General features: G+C 44.3%; 2 protein-coding genes across 2 annotated transcripts in view; both read left to right on the forward strand.

Moving 5' to 3' along the window:
* The first annotated feature begins 1,622 nt into the window (after positions 1–1,622).
* On the forward strand, positions 1,623–13,717 carry tnfaip3 (tumor necrosis factor, alpha-induced protein 3). The gene is made up of 9 exons (XM_056435972.1): positions 1,623–1,873; positions 3,487–3,889; positions 7,348–7,538; positions 7,786–7,927; positions 8,501–8,671; positions 8,768–8,948; positions 9,243–10,219; positions 10,369–10,580; positions 10,716–13,717. Exons 2-9 carry the CDS (start codon positions 3,583–3,585, stop codon positions 11,019–11,021), a joined length of 2,487 nt encoding a protein of 828 aa, XP_056291947.1. The 5' UTR covers positions 1,623–1,873; positions 3,487–3,582; the 3' UTR covers positions 11,022–13,717.
* Positions 13,718–16,860: 3,143 nt separating this feature from the next.
* The window catches only part of sdccag8 (SHH signaling and ciliogenesis regulator sdccag8), a 43,001-nt gene continuing 37,730 nt past the window's right edge, over positions 16,861–22,131 (forward strand). Inside the window, 12 exon segments of the mRNA XM_056434846.1 lie at positions 16,861–17,129; positions 17,913–18,074; positions 18,233–18,318; positions 18,510–18,623; positions 18,729–18,854; positions 19,213–19,287; positions 19,614–19,678; positions 19,786–19,986; positions 20,100–20,238; positions 20,451–20,603; positions 20,972–21,106; positions 21,977–22,093. Of these exon segments, the coding sequence (XP_056290821.1) occupies positions 17,063–17,129; positions 17,913–18,074; positions 18,233–18,318; positions 18,510–18,623; positions 18,729–18,854; positions 19,213–19,287; positions 19,614–19,678; positions 19,786–19,986; positions 20,100–20,238; positions 20,451–20,603; positions 20,972–21,106; positions 21,977–22,093 (1,440 nt within the window). The 5' untranslated portion in view covers positions 16,861–17,062.

The following is a 22,131-nucleotide window of genomic DNA, read 5'->3' on the forward strand; positions in this document are numbered from 1 at the left end:
TCTACATCAAACATTCCAGAACAATCTCAGCTCTCTATATAGATAGATAGATAGATAGATATATACTTTATTAATCCCCAAGGGAATCGAGTCAAGTCAACAGCAACAACAAGAAATAAAAAAAAAAAAAAAAAAAAAAAATTAAGAAGGGTGTGATCTGGCAAGGTGAACTGTTGTTTGGAGCCTCATATTGGCCGTAATGTTCTCCTGTCCTGTATCTCTCCTTGTGGCAGCGGGAGCGTGAGGGAGAAAGAGGAGAAACTGTCCCTGGTGGAGGTGGTGGGTGGTGGTTCCAGGTCCAATATGGTTGTCCATTTCCTCTTCTTCCTCCTCCTCTCCTCCAGGTTCCAGGCTGGCAGGCAGCCGATGGATGAGCCCTGACCAGAACAGTCTTCCTAACCTAAGCTGGTGTCCGGATGCTCCTGTGCTCTCCCCAGCAGACAACAGCATGCAGCACACAACACACATCGACTGTGGAAATAACTCCGACATCTTGCCATGCCCAAGCTGAAGCTTCAAGAACAGCTCAAAACTCAAAGAGACCTCTTGCTTCTTGTTCCCTTCGTTGTTTGTGCGTTCAGTCAGGCTCAGTTGTCCTGGTGCTTTGTTCTCTGCTCTCTGACTGACAGGCTGCTAATGAGCGTCACCTGTGAGGTGGGAGGTCCTTTGTGATTTACTGAGTGTTCATTGGTTGTTTTTTCCCCAAAATGTTGACAGACAAACGGATTGACCAATCACGTTGAAGGTTTCGTGTGACGAGTTCTTTCCGCGCCGCGTCACCCGACACGTCGCCCCTACGGAGGGGGAGACGGGAGGAAGGAGCGCAGGAGGAAACCCGACTGATTCATCCACGAGTTTAAACTGATTTCTGCTCCTTATTTTCGCGGAGAAATAATTGTTTTAAACGAACACCGGAAGTAAACAAAGGTGCGTTAATTGCGTTAAAATATTTTAGTGCGTTAACGCGGCCTAATTAATCGCATAGATTAACGCGTTAACGCTGACAGCCCTAATATATATATATAGTGGTTCTATAAATAGTTATTGACAGACAAATATTTCAGCACTGCAACTGTATTTTGTTGGTGTCTTTTAAGCTGAAAGCTGACAATAGAAATGAGATAATTAACTTACTAACCAACTTTTGAATGATAGATAAACAGATGAGTTAAATTCACCTTGCAGCCATGGCCCTTGGTGCTCAGAACATTCCTTCTGAGCACCAGGAGGTCTGTTTAACTTCCAAACAAGGAAATCAGTAAAACACCATCATGGCAACAAGTGACACATACATATACAAATAAGCACACGTGCACGCGCCAAGCCGTTCAAAGTCCACTCATGGTCCAGTGATACGATTTTCTTTCGTTTTTCTTACTGATTTGCAGAGGCGGGTCTCGTTGCAGGCTCGTGGTTTATTTCTAAGGCTGTCTCATGAAATAGAAAATGACGCGACCCGTCTGTCTCCGGCATTTGACGCTCCTTTATGCACAGTAGGTGGGATATGCTTTCCAGTATTGAGTCAGACAGATAGAGTGCCCCCTAGCGGCAAAGACCTGTAACCAAACCCAGGTTGTGACTGAGTGAGAGAGAGAGAGAGAGAGAAAATGGGTGGACGGAAAGTCCCCGTGCGGAAATCCCCTTGACTTGTGCCTTTTCCTTTTAAAAAAAATTAAAAAATCATTAGCGGACTGTCTAACTCCTTTGAAAGGCTTCGCGAGCTGCCAGGGCTCCAAAATAGATCCGATACTGAAGGAAAGAGAAGGTTGAATGGCGCCGAGGACCGCAGCGGTGAGGCTGAGTGAAGGGGCTCAGAGAGGACTAGCCTGAGCATCCGGGAGGGCTTTGTTATTACCCCCGACATATTACACAGGTAAGACACCCGTCCTCCCCGAGCTGTGCCTCCCCATGTGGACCACATTTCTCACCAAAAGGGGGTGCGACTTGGTGGCCATGCTACATTACGTCTGGGCCTTGAGCATCGTTATGGTCGTGTTTCTGGGGAACGTGGAGGAAACGTGAAAGCTCGCTCACGACAGTGGCTTTGACAGCCATTGTTTACAAAGACGTCACCCTCGAGCGGATAAACGGAGCATTTAAACAGCCCCGATGTGGCGTCGGCGCCGCGACACATGTAGCGACACCCGGCGCTGTTTGACGCGTTTGAGCGCTACATTGTTTCACAGGTAGTTGTCATAGGAATTACGTAAGCCTTTTAACGTCAGTAAAGTCTTTTGTTGTTGTGTTTATTAAACCGCAGCGTCCACCACTTGTCTGTCTGCCCCCCAAAGTCTTCCAGCGGCGCAAACACACCAGAAACAGCCACTAATGGCTCGTGTCAACACGCTCGCGGACATCCAGGTGTCCGTCTTCTGGTCCCATCACGTGACCGAGTAGCTCCTTTAGCGTGGCCTAATCCGCTGTTGCACCTGCTGCTGTCTGATTAGTGATTGTGTTCAGGTGTTGTGATTGTTAAACCTGCTCAGCGTCTTCTAAAGCGGTTCATTTTAACGAGAGGGAGTACAACAACAACAACAAACACTAAACAAAATTCAGCTAAACTATAGGGCTACTTGCTGACCATCACTTTCTACTTCCCGTGAACTGTAAATGTGCTGACACACTCTTCGTTTATGGGTGAAATGTGACATTTCAAGACTGGTAGCCTACATGTAAAACATAACTGCTCTACTCTTCTGAAAATACTCCTACTGCTAGTTTGTGTATTGAACCGTTAATATGTTAAGTACCAACCAAAATATTGCATCAAACACAGAAAGTTAGCGTCAAGTGTTTTTTTAATAAATGTTTAGTTCATCCTTCAAACAAATCAGGAAACTTTGTTAACTTAAGGCAACATTCTTGTACAGCCGCTTGTGTTAAGACAACATTAAACAGGCATACTTTTGTGAAGACATTTTAATTTTCCTCACACATTTGGCATTGAGAATAGTATCTGGCACACAGGTATTCAATGTTTTAAAACAATTCTTCGTCTCACTCTATTTTAAACATTAAGACTTAATGCAGGCTTAATGTCGTCTGGAGGAAGGTGTTGACGAGGAAGGGGGTCTTTGGGAAGACAGTGTGACCTCCACAGCAGCATGGGAAGCTCTGGGCGGCCTTCAGTTCAAGTCTGGAAAACACCCGTTCATTGTTGGAGGTCTTTGAACCCACTGGGGCGCCCTCTTTGGGGGAACTCAAAAACCATTAAGTCGAGAAGAAAAATTAAAAGAGCAAACAAGAATACAAAGACTTCTTTGTGTACGTTTATTCCATTCGGTCCGCCAGAATCTCCTGTGAAAAAGCACCAGCTTTATCGCAGTGAGATGATCCTGTGCGTTGGGTGGTTTCCCCGAACAAACAGTAAATTAAGCTGTGCCTTAAGTCATAATTAATATGGAAGGGGAATCTCTTCAGAAAATTTCCCACCAGTCTATTCTTTTCTGTACTTTGAAGTAACCCACTCCCCTTCTCTCCATCCAGTTTCCACGTTGCTGGGTCAGTGGTGGTTGGTGCCTCCTCCTTTCCTCCTCGTTCCTCTTCCTCCCCTCCTTCCATCCACCTGGCCACTCATCCGCCATGTCGCAGGGTCAGAACTTCCTCCCCAAATTCCTGTTTGTCTCCAACCTGCTGAAGGCGGTGAAGATCCGTCAGCGAGTGCCCAACGACGTGGTGAAGCCGGCCGCCAGCAGCGGCCTCATGCACCACCTGCGTGGTATGCACCGGTACACGCTGGAGATGATTGCCATGAACCAATTCCCGCAGGCCTTCAGGGAGGTGGTGCAGGCCGCCATCCTGGACCGAGCCATGCAGGTCTCATTGGAGCAGGAGAAGAAGCTCAACTGGTGTCGGGAGGTGAAGAAGATGGTGCCCTTACGTACCAATGGTAAGAAAGATCTGCTGATCTCCACTAAATCTAAGTATGATTTTCTAACTTAGGCGCCATGAAGTTGTGAGAGTTTCGGTGACCTTTTGTCACAAGTTGGGAGTTTAAAAAAATGCAGCTTGTGACTTTTAACACAAAGTTTAACAACAGAAGCAATTCAACATATTGTTCTCAGAGCTGATGTCAAACCTTTGTTCCTTTCTTTCATGAACAGTAGCAATGTTCATTTCTCTGGGCGGAGGATGCGTTTCGCTTTTGTTTAATTTTCACTCATAGAGGAGGTGCGTGTTCGTGAGTCAGGGCTACTTGATATGTACATTCAGAGATGTCATTACTCACAAGCAGGGTTACTGTAAATGACAACAATGGAGGGACTTGATTCCGCTTTCACATCCACTCATTTCGCAGCCCCTCTTGGTTTTACTCTGCGTTGGAGTTCAGTCAGCCCATTGATTACTAAGTCATGTTTTCTGTTACGTGGAAGTGAGTAACACGGGAACACACCCGGGTCGGCAAACATTCAGACCCGGACCTGATTACGTCTGAGCATCGCTGTCTACTGGGAAATTCTCTGGCATCACTCGCAGGACTGTTATTTACTTTTCAGACATAACTATATCCACAGATTTTCTTTTACAACCTTAGGGGTATGTCCCTTCTTTTTCTGTGTAGAGGTGTGTGTGTGTGTGGCAGGAGTGTTAATGTCAGTGGATCTTAAACATCTCACATAGTTTTACCTTTAGTTCCCCACCTGTCTGGCTGTCGCTTTATGTCGCTGTCTTTGAGTCAGCTGTGCGTCAGGACTCACCGGGCCTTGTTAAAGCAAATATGACCAAATCCAACTGACTCTCGCTGTCTCTGTATCTATATTTCAGTAACCTTAACACATCTGGTGTTTACATCAGACTCATGGTCTTTTTCTAGATGAAGGGAAAAACAGTTTTTGAAGGGAAACATCAGCCATAGCATTCACAACAGAAGACGGAAACATAAATCAAGCTCAGTTACATGTTTGTGAGTTTCAAGAGGAATTATTTTATTTATTTCTCATAGGAAGCAGTTAATACAATGTGTTCATTGGGGAAATTCCTGTTTTTATTGCATCTCAGAATTCCCTTTGAACAGTTACTGAATGGATGAGGAACTTGCTGTGTGTTGTGTGTGTTAATAGTAAGTTAGTAATGATTAAAGGGACTTCTGTAATTCATCAAGACATGGTTCCTCTTCAGAAAGACCCCTGACTTTTCTGGCTTCTGCTGCCAGTAACCTGGACAGAACCTCCTGGCTTGTGAAGATGATGTCATAAAGATGAGACAGAATTTAATAGCCAAAGCGTCTAACTCTGAAGGACCCAGATGTGACTTTGAGCTAGGAAGGACAACACACACACACACACACACACACACACACTCTCTCTATCTCTGTCTCACTCTCTCACTCACACACTCTCTCACACACACACACACACACACACAGGACTGACTGACTGCTGCTGAGTCACTGGAGTTCAGCAGACAGACACACATACGGAGAGAGTACTTGAGAGAGCAAAAGTCTGTCAAGGAACATCCAGTCAGAGCAGGCCATATTAATCAATCTCCTCAGTCATACCAGGACAATAAGAGCCGTCTCCTCATCGTCTGGGACCAAAATGGACCCAGTAGCTCCCAAGCTTTCAATCTTCCATAAACCTGAATTTATTCCCCAGTTTAGAAGAAATACAAATGACATCATAAAAGCCAAACAGCCTCATAAAGCTTTAATTCCCCGGCAATAAAAAATGATATGGTCACATGGGCTTTCCTGTTTTTAATGCAACCTTTCAACTGAGTGACATCACGCGTTATTGAAAATCAGTGCGTCTTCTGTCTTTAATTTCGAGGATGCATCTGAGGGTTTTTCCCAAACAGCATCCCATGTCTGTCATGTGTCCCCAACGGGCAGGATTTCTTCAGCTACAATCACTGAGTCTACATGCTGTAGTAGCAAAGAGGACACACACACACACACCGCCACAGTGTTCTCCCTTATAGGAACAGACTACTTTTCTCAATGTGGTATCCACAGTGTTTAATAAGAACACATTATATCTTTTTTCCAGTTTTTAGTATAAAAGCAGAAGCAAAATTAGGAACTTTTTTGCTTCTAAGGACTTATTCTGTTGGTTTAGTCTCCCGAGACATCTTGGACACTAAGTGGGAGGGTGGCTGGTGTGTGCCACAAACCTAAATTCGCATTGGAAAGCACCACCTTGCAACCTTGTGGTTGGTGTCACCTGCACGAGGAACAGATGAGGATTAAGGCCGGTCGTACGCTTGTGTGTTTTCAGGAAGTGTTCCCAGCTCACCACAGAGGAAGTGTCTGTATTTAGACTGATGTGACCGGCAGACCGGCTTTCATCTTTAGTCGTCACTCGTCAGGCAGCTCGATTAAAGGTCAAAGGTCTGTGTGATTTTGTGCGCAGGAAGAGCTGATTACCCATGCGTGTTTTTGGCCTTTGTGCCTATTCTTGTATGCCTGGTGTATCTTTTTTGAGGATGGTGCAGTTGAGGATGCCTTTTCTCACTGGAGTGTTGAGAGTGCTGCAAGAACGCCAACATGCAACAACAGCTAACTCGTCTGAAATAGAGGTGATGGTTTTTTTTCCGGTTTTTTTCTCAAAGTAGAGTGGGACATTCCCTCGGTTGATTGAAAGCGACTGCATCTCATGTACCACATATTATCTCAGCACTCGTTAATCACAGCCTTTATCGGGAGTTGATAGCAGTTGTTAAAAAGATAACATTCCATCCTGTCCAAGCCACACCCCTGTGGAAAGTCCAGGACCAGCTGAGAGGCATTGATGAGTTAGGATCATAGGAAGTGAACACACACACGTGCACGCACACAAGGCAGAAGTTAGTACAGGGGAATTCCTATGTTTAGTGTGGCAACAGGGCTTTTCAGAGCCGCACACGTTGACAAACATGGACTCTCCTGTTTCACAATGAGAAAAAAACCCAACATTGCCATCGGAGACTTTATACAAATCTGTTCACATACAAATTCTCTTTTAGAAAACTCTTTATCTCCCTGACGGTTTATAGAATATAGAGGATGCGATTTTCAGGGCAGATTAAGATAGCGAAGGAGCTGGATTATATTTTTCTAAGACATATTTCAAGTATATTGAGGGCCAGCAGGGTAAAAGCCCCACTTTGTTTGTGGTGTTTGCAGTTCCAGACATGTGAGCTTCATATAATAGTCTAGATACCGGATAGTGCGACAACTGACCCGACGGCCTGGAAATCCCCAGACTTTAGTTCCGCTTGTGTGTGCGCATGCGCAAACACACTGTTTCTCTGTTGTGCACGAGTCCCTGAACAAGTGTATTAGTTTACGTCCTGTGTATAAAGTCAACCACCCTCAGTTCTAACCTTGTATGTGCTTGCCTGCCTTTTCTCTGTGTGTGTCAATAGGAGATGGCAACTGTTTGCTCCACGCGGCCTCTCAGTACATGCTGGGCGTTCAGGACACGGACCTGGTGCTTCGGAAAGCCCTCCATGGTGTTTTAAAAGAGACGGACACTAGCGTCTTCAGAGCTCGCTTCCAGGCGGAGCTGCTCCAGTCCCAGGAATTCACACAGACCGGACTACGATACACCACAATGGTATGAAGATTAGATCAGGTCTAGGTCAAAGGTCTTCTCCACCACTTTGCACACGTAGTTGGTGCTCGTGAGACAGTCAAATTGTATTTTGCATAATTGCAAAAAAAGAATATAGCATAATATATTTGTTGTGTTCATGCAATAGTTCAAGCCAGGTTATATGCATACATCCTTCTTATTTTATGGAATGTAAGAAGTGTAATCATACGTGCATCCATCCTCACTCTTTGTGTGTCTGCTGTCTCAGAACTGGGAGGAGGAGTGGGAAAAGATTGTGAGGATGGCGTCTCCGGCCTCCGGTAGCAACGGCCTCCAGTTTGACTCTCTGGAGGACATTCACATCTTCGTCCTCTCCAACATTCTCCGCCGACCCATCATCGTCATCGCAGGTACGGACTTTTTGTCATCTGGGTGTATGTTTATTGCTTCCTTGTCAGCCATCGAAGACCCGCCGGTCTCGTTTCAACATGTCTTTCAGTCATAAAGAAGGTCGGGGTATCTCCTTCCACATGCCTCAGCATTTTGCTCTTAGTGTTTGACTTCACTGTATCATTTCCCCTCTATTTTGGTTGGTGGATGTAGAGCGGCTATTGTGTTAAATGCATTATTTAGAGGTTAAATAAGCAGAAACTTGTATAAACTTTATTTAAATGTTGTTCCGCTCAATGAAATTGCCAAGGATATCAATTTCAAAGGAGAGAGCAGACATTTTAATGTTCTTTTTTCTTTTTCTTGCCATTCACTTTTGTAATTTTCATCAAATGTTTCTGGAGCATTTCTAACATTATTAATCAAAATCTATCAAAATAAATATCCTGTACCTTCTACCAGAAGCTGAAAAGTTTGATTTAACTGCGAAACAAGCCAACAATAAATTCCATAAAATGTGTCCGAAAAACATTAAACTTGGACAGTTATCTTTTAGATCAGTAGTAATCCTTTAATCGTTATTCTTTCAACAGACCAGGTGGTCAGGAGTATGAAATCTGGCTCCTCCATCTCGCCTCTGAATGTGGGTGGGATTTATCTGCCACTGCACTGGCTGCCCACAGAGTGCTACAAATACCCAATCGTTCTTGGCTACGACTCCCAGCACTTTGCACCCCTCATCACCATCAAAGACAGCGGCCCAGGTAGGAAACAAGAAGAGACGGGTGTGATGGAGCTGACACGACAAAGAGTTGCTCTGGTTTTTATGTCCATGTGACATTTTGGTCTGTATTTGCCAGAGATCCGAGCAGTATCGCTGATCAACCCAGGACGAGGGGGCTTTGAGGAGCTGAAGGTTCACTTCCTGATGGAGAAAGAACAGCAACAGAGAGAGAGGCTTCTCAAGGACTACCTGCTGCTGATAGAGATCCCCGTCATAGGCGTGGGCTATGACACCACTCGGATCATCAATGCTGCACGGTACTTGCATATGATAAACTCTGTCCCCATAAAGAGACACAAAGGAAGAAGAAAAAGTAAATGATTTATATTCCAGTCCTGGTCCTGGCCTGACTGTCAAATGTAGTTTTGCACTTTGCAACTTAGGAAAGAAGAGGCACAATTTTTAGATTGATATTGTAACACAGCTGGTTTATTAACTTCTACAAACCTAATCAGCTAATTGATGGCATTAACTCTATTAACTTAGAAACTGAAAAAATGTAATCGCAAAAAGTGCAATTAATTAAAGAACCACATTGTGTCTGTCCCCAGGCTGGATGAGGGCAACCTCCCCGAAGACATGAACCTGATGGAGGACTACCTGCAGCTCGTCAACCACGAGTACCAGCGCTGGCAGGAGGACAAGGAGCAGGCGTGGGCCGCCCAGCCGCAGCGCCCGCCGCCCTTCTCCCTCTCCCAGCTCTCCCTCATCGAGATCCGCTGCGCCACGCCGCGATGCACCTTCTACGTCTCGGTGGACACGCAGCCTCATTGCCACGAGTGCTTTGAGAAGCGACAGGCCACCACCGGTGGAGCAATAAGGATTGATGGGGTCGTGCAGACCAAGGGGGGAGGGGTAGTGATTGGGGGATCAGAGACAGAGGTGAGCTTCAGAGGAGCCCGAGGCAGCAGCCCTCCATCCTCCACGTCTGGGAGAGTGGTGGTGATATCCAGCCCCCGTTCAGCACCCCCAACCGCTCCCAGCCTGAGCCTGTACAGTGAAACTCATGCCATGAAGTGCAAGACACCCGGCTGCCTCTTTACCCTGAGCGTGGAGCATGATGGACTTTGCGAGCGCTGCTTCAACTCCAGGCAGACCCTTGGACCCCACGGAGCCGGAACAGCTGCTCCAGGACTCCCAGGCCCCAATGGGGGCCCTACAGTCGCCCACCCGGCCCAGGGCACCGGCTGGACCCAGTGGGGCGGCCGCGAGACCGAGCGCTGCAGCATGTGCAGACAGGAGGCGTTCAGGATATTCAATGGCCTGTGTCCACCCTGCATGCAGAGGCAGCAGCCTCCAGAGAGGGAAGAGCCGCAGCAGAACAACCCCACGACTGAGGCCTCGTCTTCAGCTTGGACCCAGGCCAGGGACGCTGAGAGGCCGTGCCCCACTCTAACCCCGGGGCACACCTCAGCCTGGCAAGCCCCTCTGGCCCGGCCTTGTAAAAGATCCGGCTGCCAGTTCTTTGGGACGCCAGAGAACTTGGGGTTCTGCACTATTTGCTACGTTGACTATCAGACCAACCACCGTAAGTCCTGAAACTTCCTTCACGTAACAGGGCTCGTCAATGTTTCAAAAAAAATGTACATTTGTTTTGCACTATAGGAATTATGGTTGTTTTATATTTAATTGTACTTCTCTCAAACGTCAAATCATGCTGTCTACTGTCTGTTTCAGACCTGACCCCTCCCCCTCCCCCCGCCCCGGTCCAGAGCCGGCATGGCGTGGAGGCAGGCTTCCAGAACGCCTCTCGGTGTCGAGGGCCTGGGTGCGGTGCAGTGGGCAAGGCAATGCTGGAGGGCTACTGCGACAAGTGCTACGTCAAAGAGCAAAGCACACGGCTCAACCAAGCGGCACATCGCACACCACACTCGCCTCCTCTGGTCATGGTAGGTGTCTACCATACCGTGTGTCGTTTGTTTCCTTCGTTTGTAGGTGGTTCTTAATATCCTGCTGGTCCACAGATGCCCTTTTAGTTGCCAAGTTGACCTTTCTCTTCTTGCTCTCTTTCTCTCTTCATAAAGCGTGACCGAGCAGCCAAACCAAGATCTTCACAGCAATCCCAGACCCAGACCCAAACCCAGACTCAAACCCAGACCGAGACCCAGTGCCGACGGAGTGGCTGCAGCAACGAGTCCCCGGGTTGCACGGACCTCTGCCCCGAGTGCCACACACGCGGCCAGGGCAGAGAGGCGGGCAGACGGGCGCAGGCGCCTAAAGAAAAGTCCAAGCAGCGGTGCAGGACGCAGGGCTGCGACCACTACGCCAACGCAGAGAAACAGGGCTACTGCAACGAGTGTGACCACTTCAAGCAGATTTACCGCGGCTGACCACACGCACAACCACGATGACGACACATCGCTGTCACGCTCGAGCCGCTGCCCTGCTGTTGGCGCCTCATGCCAGTCAATGCACCTCTGATACTAACTAACCAACTAACTAACTAGCTAGTGAATAACTAGTAACCTTATGGCCTGAAAACCGAACACCCCCCCATCCCCCCCTGTGTAGAATGTGAAGAGAGAGAGAAAGAGAGAGAGTGTGTGTATGTGGTTGGGGGGGGGGGGGGGGAATGTGTGTGTGTGTGTGTGTGTGTTCGCTGTTGACATGACCTCCAGAATACCTCTTTGTGCAATTATTATCATCTGATGTGCTCTGTGCACGTCCACGGTGAGAGGTTTGGCTTCATGTCAGAGCAACTGACTTTACTCTTGTGTACAATATGTATTTAGAGGTACGTCGTGAATCGTGCCGGACAAAAATGATTGTATGTTGACATAACGAGAAGCATCTGACATTGCTTTCTAGACCACAGCCAAGGATTTTTACCCGCCGTCTGTCTGTCTTAACACATCTGTGTGTCTGTCTGCCCGTCTGTCGAGCATTGGCCCCGTCCAAGGAGGGATGCGGTAGTTGAGGAAGCCCGGCAAGAAATCTGTGGAAGCAGGAAGCAGAAGTGAGCCACACTGGGCCAAAGTGTTTCAAAGCTTGAAACGAAATTTAAATGGTATGCACCATTTGTTTAGCTTAGTTCTTCGAAAAACCCTCATGTACGTCCTCCAAATAAAGACTAAAGATTTGCCGAGAAAAAAGCTCTTGCAATCAATATTGTAAAAATGATCATGACTTAATTTTCTTCCATTTGTCAGTCGAAAAGCAGTTTATATTTTGAGGCAAATTAAACTCGGTATTTTTTACGTATCTGTGATATGGCGTGATGAGATTGTTGATATGGAAAGCGAGAACAGACCTTTTTGTCTGCACAGTGCAAGGCGGACAGGGCAGGCCCCTGCTGGTTTTGGTGCTTCATGTACAGAAACACAAGCCTCTCCATTGTAGCCGACATGAAGGTGGAGAACACAGTAGAGACGGGACTCATTCATCCTCTTTCTATTCCTCCTGTCCTTCCTCTCATTGCCCCTCTCCTTCCTCCAAAACAGATCTGTTGCCTTGGACGTTGTTTTTGCTGTTTACTGACCACTTAACTAAGCACCTAGAGATGCATCGACACATAGCTACACACACGCACACAAATGTCGTAGCTCCGGTCCTGTCAGAAGGGGATTGCCGACAATTAAGAGAACTGAGAACATAATGACGGGTGATTAACCACCTTACCACCATATATATATACACACACACACACACACACACACATTTGCACATGCAAACGCAGCTCTGAGATTGTATGCACCCCACCCAGCCTGAGGTTTTATGTAGGTATACAAACCCAGAGAGAAATGCATTCCTCTCTGCTCCGCCCCACTGGATGTGTCAAGGCGACAATTAAAAAAATGTCAAAGAGCAACCCCATCGCCTGCTTTGGCTAATCTTGTTCATCTGAATGTGTTTTTGTGCTGCCGCTACAGCAGCACAGTATCGGGGGCTGATCCTCGATGCGTTTTGCCTTTAAGTAGTGATTACAATTTTATGGACCAGAGGAGCCTGATCCTGGATCAGTGCTCCCACCTATAAAATGCTTTTGTGAACATGGATCTTGGTCCATATTGTAGGACCTTCCAACCCGATGCCTCATCTCCAACAAAACACCCCCTCCCTCCCCACACACACACATACACAACGCACGCATGTGTGCATCTAGAATACGCAAAACTGACATTCCTGTATTTTTTATTTCTTTTTTGTTTGTTTGGGGGATTTTTTATTTTATTAATGTATTTTGATATATTTGGTTTTGTTTCTGCCCCCAAAAATAATACCGCCAAACAGTTGTTGTTACCTCCTTAAAAATGGCTGGCCTGTAACACTCTAAACTAACTGGAGTGCCACAAATAGACTTCGCCAACCCCGTGTGACAACAGACTAGAGTTAATCAAGCTCTAGGTGGGAAAATCCCCAAATGGGCACCATCTTTTCACGAGTGTCTCGTTTTAGCGAAAAATACGAAGACATTTTTATCTGCAGCAATAACCTCGAGCGTAAAACATTTATCTAACAATCTCAAATGTAATATCTGGAGCGGTTATTCCCCTTGCACTTGTGCTGTGGGCAGATGTCCATCTGTGGCTTCAGTTAGGAACGCAGAGACCAACAGGCTCTCGGTCTGCCTTTTCATTCAACTGTATCTGGAGCTGTCGGGCCAGCCCACCTGTCGACGGCCTGTACGTAGATCTCTGTGTGCTTTAATCACCTCTAGACCAACCTTAATCAATTAAAATCATCGGGACCCGAGTCCGACCGGGAGGAAGATCACATAAGTTGCACATGACTTGTCGAAGCTGCTGAGGCGTTTAGGAATGGTACTCCGACTCGCTCGGGGACATTCCAACAGTAGGAAGAGCAACCTTTTAGGAGCCGAAGGTGTAACAAAACATGCAAATTGTGTGGAAGTTTCTCTATGTGACCTTTTCGACAATAGGGTATTGTATGAACAACAAACACAAAAAAAAGCCTGGTTTTATTTGTTAAGTATTTATTCATGTCAAGATATCTGTATTGTGTGATTCAATAATTATTCATATGTCGTCCTGAAATGAATTATTTTTATTAAGAAATCTGAAATGTGTCTGTGGTTCTTGTGTCTCCAGTTGTGTGAGTGTGAGTGTGGAACATGTGTGCGCTACACAACTTAAACATGTGTGCTCTTTGGGTCCACACTGCACCCCTCTTACAGCATCTCTCTCCTCTCTTGATGCCGTGTGTTGTGACTCTGCTCCTGCTGGTAAAAACACGTCGCCCGTGTAGGAAGGACGGTGGGCGCTGCAGAAGTCATCAGATAACTGATCGCTCAGGCCTGGTTCAGACGCTTAACTGGGTTAGCTCTTCTTCTCTTTTTCTTCTCTACGCCTCCCTTGTTCTTATTTATTTTCTCATTGTTACACATTTCCATGCAAAAAAAAAGTTCAAATGATGAGGCTTCTCTTTAGGTGCTTTTTACCCCGCCGTTATTCAGTTCTTTCTAGGCCTACGTTAGGCCGTCGTGCTTTTAAGAAAGAAAGCAAAGCAAAGGGAACCCCTACCCTGGCATGGAAAGACACAGTTCACTCAGGAGCGCAGTGGGGGGGATTCGGAGCGAGGGGAGATCTGGCAGTGACAGGTGGGGGAATATGTTATAATTACACATGGCAGGGCAGAGGTGACATTAAACAGGTGTGGGGCTGCACGGGTATGCGTGGGCTTTCTCATCAACCTGCAGCCGCCAGCACAGTCAGATGGGTGGCTGCTGTGGTTCCCTGGAAATACCCGGCATGCAAACACTTTGTAACGGCTCCTTTTCCGCTTGACGTGCGAGCGCTTCACTAAACGCTGCGGTTAAGCATAGGCCATACAGACTCTATACAAGTACTTGTGCGAAGCAAACATGTTAGTTATAAGATAAGAACTCAAAACGTCATGGAGGTGCACCCCAACTTTTCATGAACAATGATCTTAGGTTGAATGATGATGACGGATTTATTGAATATGCAGCAGCATGCAGTCACGAGAAATGCCGTCTATTCAAAGTACAGAGCTGTGATGCGTTGCCTAGAGACCAGTATCACAACAGGGCAAATGTATGCACAATTATAAATAAAACAACTCGACTGGCGTTCAATAGAATTAACTGTGTGCCACTGCAATAGACGTATTAGATCTGACTAAAGGTCTGGAACAGAATTCAGTTTGCTTGGAATCAGTGATTTGGAATGAAGTCGAAGAACTTTGACAACTTTTACAGCATAAAGAACAACTTTAGTGGAACATTCATCGTTTGTAAAAAAGAGGTTCTTTAAACTGCAAGAGTTGCTGGAGTTTTGACCTCCTCAGATTATTTCCCTTCTCTATGCACCTTGGAAGGAGGTGACGTCTGTTACAACATACGGTAACGTTTGAAGTCAAAGGCCGGGTTGGTTATCTTGAGAACGGGGAGGCTGGAAATAAAAACCGATCCAACTGGAAAAAACAAGGCCAGTGTTGCCAACTCTTTTCCAATAAAAGCAGCTTCCATTGATTGCTCTCAGGATACTGAGAATTTCCCAAAAAATATATTTTGAAGAAAATGACCAACCCAGCCTTTGAGGACTAGAGATGGGTGTTCCTATCCTTCACATACTCATAAAGGTAATACATCTAGATTTCGACATGAGGCCTCGACAATAATATAATAATATAATATGTATATATAATAATATTGACCCAATTGTCCTGAAAAAAAGTCTGACACACTGCCTCTTCTGTTGAAAAGTAAAAATGTTGCAAAAATGTAAAGTACATTTGGTTCTGGTTTGACAGGAAGATATCTGTTATTGTGCAATAGGAAGCGGTTGTAGCCATGGTTACCTTTGTTTGACCCTTTTTTTAGCGGCAACAAAGATCGACGATGAGATACACCCTTTCACTGAACAATATCTCACACACACACACACACACACATATTAATTAATTAATAACTATCTGATTTGAAACTCCCCCATCTGCGTCATTTTTGCTTGGAACTTCCACTTTGAGGCTACAGCGAGTCGAGTGATGAAATACACACAACTCTGTACCAAACAAGTGTTTTAAGGTATTTGTATACAACTTTATCCCTTTTCATTTCTGGTTAGTCCCACCCCGCAACCCCCAAACACATATTAAATATGGTTTACCCCTCTTACTTTTAGCATGTATTCAAATTATATATTAAAACTTACTACGTTGTTTATCACATAGTTATATTATGGTAACCATATCAAAAGAAATATTAAGAGTTTTTTAATGTATCCTCAATTATTATAACTTCTCTCCAGAATTTTACAAAGTATACAATTGTGTAATTATATTCAATGATGTTTAATTACACATTTGTTCAAGACTGTTTCTATATGTGTTTTGTACCTTTAACGGATAAAGACATGCTGAGCTTAGCTTTACCTTTCTTTGAATAGTTAGACAAATACATTCTTAACTAAACTTCCACTTAAGAGGGAGGCACAAAAAATAATATCATTTACAGTTTTTTTGTAAACATGTAAAGTCAGACCTGGGTGTGTGTTTATGTTGAATTATTATTTACAAAAGTCAATGTTTTCAGACAATATAATAAGCTCAATATTCACCACCATGTTTATCTCCACCAACTTGCTGTTTGAGATTAGACGAGTTTAAAGTCTGGAGTATAAAAAGCAGTGAAGTAGAAGCAGCCAGAAAACTGCAGAGGCCGAAGAGATGTGTGATTTTATATGTGGGTTTTTGCACAACACATAAGTCATATAATTCAATGTCTAAATTCAACATTTTGGAGCGGATTTGAACTAATGTTTATACTCTTGTTTAGCTTAATATGTTTTATGTTCAAAACACGATGCACTATTATGTTTAGGCGATAAAGTCCCTACTTAAAATCTTAGTCTACAGTGTAACTACTATGTAAGGATGTCAGATGCGATGTAGTTACAATGTGCAACATTTTTCTCTGAATTGGAGTAAAGTAAAAGTTTAAAGTAGCATCAAATTTAAATACTCAAGTAAAGTCCAAGTCGACCTACCCCAAATGTGTAAATGTAGTTACATTCCACCACTGCTCAGGCAATATAAATGTAGTGTAGGAAGTTCCAATACACCATATCCACCACGTGAGGGCGCATACGTAAAAATGTGAATTGTGACTACAAACAATGACTACAACTCCCGGCATCTGCCTATGTTTACGGAAGCGGGAAGCCGTAAGCGGATGGTCGCCTTGGTTATTTAGTTTTCGCGGTACACGCATCGGGGCGGTCTTACAGGTATCGACATTGTGGGAGACAAGAACACGTCTGTCGGTGCACGCAGGTGCCCAAAACAAACGCCCCATCGTTGAGAATCGAAACCCATTACTGTTGTTGTAAACAGCAGAGCATGTGTAGTTACCGCTGGTAGTATAGCGTAATTTAACATCAGTTACACATCAATGAAACCGGTTGACTCAGACGAGGAGGACGCGCAGCAGCTGGGCGCTTACCAAAAGGAGCTGAGACGTAAGTTAAATGATTAGCTAATTAAAGCTAAGTGCTAACAGCTGAAGGTAGAGCCGTTAAGCTAACCTTGTCAGATAGCTAAATATAACACACTCACGGCGGTGTATTAAAAGTTCCCGTCAACATTAACATGCACGACTTGGCTAAACTAATGTCGTAGAGTTACCTTTACGGGATGTCATTAACTCCTCCAGCACTAAGAGGCTCGGCTGGATAAAGTCCTGTCACTGCCACCTGTTGTTGGTTCACAGTCTAGCATGTTAAAACACATATTAACATGTTATGCATACATTTCAGACGGCTAATGTTAGACTTGCAACGTATTACTATTCTTGCAAAACAATTGCCAGGACACCACGGTGTGATCTTAACGTGATGGTCCCAGTAACCCATGACTGTGCAGAAAACCAGCTGAATACCATGCAGCCACCACCACTAATGAAACCCTTTCCTACTGTGACACGCCGACATGTCTGCTGTGAAAAGACCCATTTGTTGTTTTGCTATGTTGGTTTTTGCACCAAGTTGATATTTATATCTTATGTCATTCAGCAATAAATAATACTTTAAATGTGAAAACTTGTCTATCCATCAACTGTGTGTTTGGTTAATTGTGTATGGAAAAGTAGCTTATTATACATCCCAGTGATTTCACAAATTGTTCTCTTTAATTCGGGTAGTGCAAGTTTTTTAGTTCACAGACGCCAACTAAACTGTCATGGTTGGAGCGCAGAAATAATATACTGTGTGAGACCGGTGTTCATGAGTGTATGTTGTTTTCAGAGCGGGCCAACCAGAGCATACAGCAGCTAAGCAGTGCTTTGGAGCAGCTGAGCTCTGATGGAGAAGAGGTGGAGGAGCCCAGAGGCAGAGACGGCAGCCTCTTCGCCGACGTGGCCGAAGAGGACACGGCTGCATGGAGCCAAAAGACACAGAGCGAAGCAGGTGATGAGCTGTGGGATGACTGTCTGACAAAGACTTAATAATACACCACCTCGAGATTTCCCTGTTCATAATCTTGTTGACTGACAAAAGGCAAAGTTATATTGAAATGCTTCCTGTTTCTGTGCACATGCTTTTTTCTTTGTCTTTTGGCATTGTAGTTAATCAGCTGAAGAGCCTTCTGCTGAAGCAGGGCAGAGACATTTCCTCTCCCCTCACTACTTCAAAGAAACAGTCTCCATCCAAGGTAGAGTAAGCAGTTTTGCATGGTGAATATTAAGATGCATTCAACCTAAATAGCACGCTTTACAGATTTAACAAGCTACGGTACGATTTCTCCATAGTTAAATGTAGTAAATCATTTAGACTTTTCCATTATATTAATATTTTGCTTGCCATTCTGTTGTGTTTGCTTCGGTCTTTTCTTTCTTCTGTTAGAGAGTACAGCAGGAGGGACGGTCCAACTTGCCTGCTTTTCAGGATTTGGTACCAATGATTCACAACCAGTCAGATTACATCCAACACCTGGAAGCTGAAGTCAAATTGTGCAAGGTATGAGCACAAATATGTGTTTGTGTGCATTTATATTTGCAGACCTTTTTCTGTATTACTGTTGCGCCAGTTTGGATGTGTTTTGATACACTTCTCCGTGTTCAGGAGGAGCTGCATGAGATGAAACAGCGAATCAGAGTGGTAGTGGTGGAGAATGAGAAGTTTCATTCAGAACTCAAATCCAAAGCTATGGATGAATCACTGAAAGAATACACAATCCACAACTCTATGGTAATGTGTGTTTGTGTGCGAAAATATTTGTTGGTGCTTTGCAAAATGTATGTACATTCGTACCATATTTACGAGGATATGTACATCACAAGATCTGAAATAAAGGATGAAATATTTGAGGTTTTTTTCAAGTTTCTGACACTGGTTAACGCTATTCTCATTACTCCACATACATTCACTGATGGTGTAGATATCAGTGTTATCTTCAGAATAAGTATGTCAAATTGTTACATCTAGCATGCATTGCAAAATCATTAAAGCACATTTTGTCTCTCATAAATAACGATTACCTCGTGTAAAATTTCTTGTAAAATTAAATATTTCTTAAAAGTGTAATCTGTCCTGATGTGTTCTTCAGGTGACTGGGAGTTTGGCAGCCAACAACCACAGCATGCTGCACACATCAGAACTCAGCACATGGAAAAATGAACTGGTATGGATTATAGATTAACTTTCTGCTCTCCTATTATTATTTAGTGTTTCGTCTCAGGCATCTTATCACATGTCTACATCATCACAGTATTTATTCCAGTCAAGACATGTTAGTCTAATGCTCTGACGACGTGTTGAAATATCAAATATTTTTTCCATCTTGTGCTTTGCATTCGATTTTGCATTTATATTGCTCAAACATACAGTTGCTATGGAAGATTGTGACAGAATCATAATCTCATCCCATCCTCTTTAATTCCATCGACTAATTCATAGTGTTTCAAGTGTACATGCATAGTCTGTTCTTAACATGTTTATGATTATTAGGAACAATTTAAAGTGATCTACCAGGCCCAGATTGAAAGCTTGGAGGCTCAGGTCATCTCCCTCAGGTCAGTGTACTCCAGCTGTGAAGCCAGCATACCCAGTGACTCTTTATAATTCAACAATTCTCATTTCCTTTTCCTCTCTCTGTTTCACCTTTTCCTTCCGGCTTTAGGAAGGATCTGTCAGTCAGTCAGAAGGAGTGTGAGGAGGTGAAGGATCGTCTGAGACACCGGGAGAAACAGGCTGCAGATGCACTGAGAGCTGATGGAGCTCCTCGTGTGGCAGGATTGTGTCTGAACTGTGCTCAGCACGAAGCTGTGTTGGCTGGAACTCACACAAACCTGCATGTCCAGACTATTGACAGACTCAAAAAGTCAGTGGTAGCACACAAATAGAAAAAAAGGAAACTACATATATAAAGAAAACGAGAAACAGAATTATTTTTTAAATGCTGGTGGTTCATTTTCCTGTCTATTCATTTTTTAGGGAGCGCGATGAGTTACTGGTGGCTCTGCGTGCCGTGCGAGCTAGTCAGCAGGAGGCCCAACAGAGGGAGTGGTCAGCCTGTCTCCAAGTGAAGCAGGCTGTGGAGATGGCTGAAGAAGCAAATCTGTACAAAGCCAGGGTCAGAGAAACAATTTTTCAGCGGCGTTGTTGTCTCAAACTGTATGTTTTGATTTGTAAAGCTCTTTTATTCCGCTAAAATATTCCTCTTGAGTTGTCCTGTAAAACAGAAGCGAACTATACCTACTGTGTGCAGGTTGGTTACCTCTGACAGACCTCTGACAGACCCCCCTCTCCGCTCCCCCCCTCCCGTATCTGTTTATACGCATGCAGGTGGAGGTGCAGAGTGAGCAGCTGTCCAGGGAGCTGGCCCGACTTCGGGAGCAACTAGAACGAGAAGCACATGCCTTCAAGGAGAGACTGGCTGAGGCCCGAGAGGAGGGCCGGGCTGAGGCCCGCAAACAGAGAGAGGAGCTGGCACAGACAGTAAAGCTTACTAATTTACTTTTTGTGTGCTTGGACAACTAAATTATGTGTATGTAGTTCCAATTCACCGCTTTGGCTGCTTTTAAAATACTGAACTATACTAGAATAGTAATGTGTAAACTAAAAATATACTCCTACTTCTATGACGTTTAACAACCACCACAGAGAAATACTTGCATTGTTTGGCAGATGTATTACATATTTTTGATTGATGAGACACATCATAATATATGCAACATTTATTGCACTTGACTGTATTGGATCCATGTACTGTAGCAGGTTCTTTTTCAAGCTATCATAGTTGCTGTAAAAAGCAAACACTGCCATTTTTAGTTTTCCATGATGACATATTTAATATTGTGTATCAGGTGTCCAGCCTCTCCCAGCATGTCGCTGAATTGGAAGGAGAGCTAGACAGAGCTCACAGAGACAGGAGCTCACTGACCAGTCAGCTGGAAGATACTCTTCGCCAACTTACCAGCCAGGAACAACACAATACCCAGGTACACGGTCTTCATTGTGCAAGATGATCTTAAGTCAACATGTATGTATTCTTACTTATTATTAGTGTCCGCTTTTGAACTTTTTCTGCTGGAGCAGTACTTAAAACAATGATGTCTTTATCTTTTGAAAATAATGTGATGTTCAGACCCTCCTGCTACTCCGGTGCAGGCTCTACTGCCTGTAATGCTTTTGTAAATCCACTGGGTGGCAGCAAAGGTTTATCTATTACAGTATTTATTCGGCACTGTTGGAAGGGAGAATTCAACATGTATATGTAATTGAGTTTAAGGTGAGGTAACAACCAAGCCTTGTTTAAAGATGCTTGGTTCAGGTTTTAACTGGGTTGTATTGCAAAATGATGCAATTGGTAGCAAAGCAGTGACACAACGTCCTAGTGGGCTGCAAGGTTTGGAAGACTCGGGTTCAAGCATCTCATGTCAGCAGATGTTCATCCTGCTGAAGGGTCTGGAAGACACCAAATCTACACCAACTCTAGTTTATTCTGATGACCATGAGCTCTGTCTGGGTTGGGTTAGGGCAAAAGACAAAACAAATGTTCAGTGTCGCATTTGTGCGTCATTATAATTCAATGTTTTCTAAAATTATTATTGATAATTGAGTTGATAATAAATTCTGATGGTATAAATGACAGTAGTTCATTGTGTTTTAATGTAAACATGTAAGTAGTAGAATATTAATCACGTCAGTATTATAACAGACTGTAATTAGATCACTTTTTTAGGTATGGGTAGGAAATAAGATTATGAAAATACAAATTTAAATAATGGCAAATGATGAAACAATGGACAGGAATTCATAATTGTTACTCAAAGCACTGGCTGTTTTTAATCGGTTCATGTCATCTCTAGATGTGTGTGGATCTTCGATATCAGCTCAGCCAGGCCCAGCTGAAGAAAGAAGAGGCAGAGCGAGAGCTCCGAGAGCTCAACAGCAAGAGCAGCCGACGGATGGAAAAGGCTGCGCAGGTACGTCTGTATTCAACCCATCGATTAGTTCAGATCGA

The sequence above is a fragment of the Pseudoliparis swirei genome, chromosome 17 (genome assembly GCF_029220125.1).
Source record: "Pseudoliparis swirei isolate HS2019 ecotype Mariana Trench chromosome 17, NWPU_hadal_v1, whole genome shotgun sequence".
Classification (NCBI taxonomy): domain Eukaryota; kingdom Metazoa; phylum Chordata; class Actinopteri; order Perciformes; family Liparidae; genus Pseudoliparis; species Pseudoliparis swirei.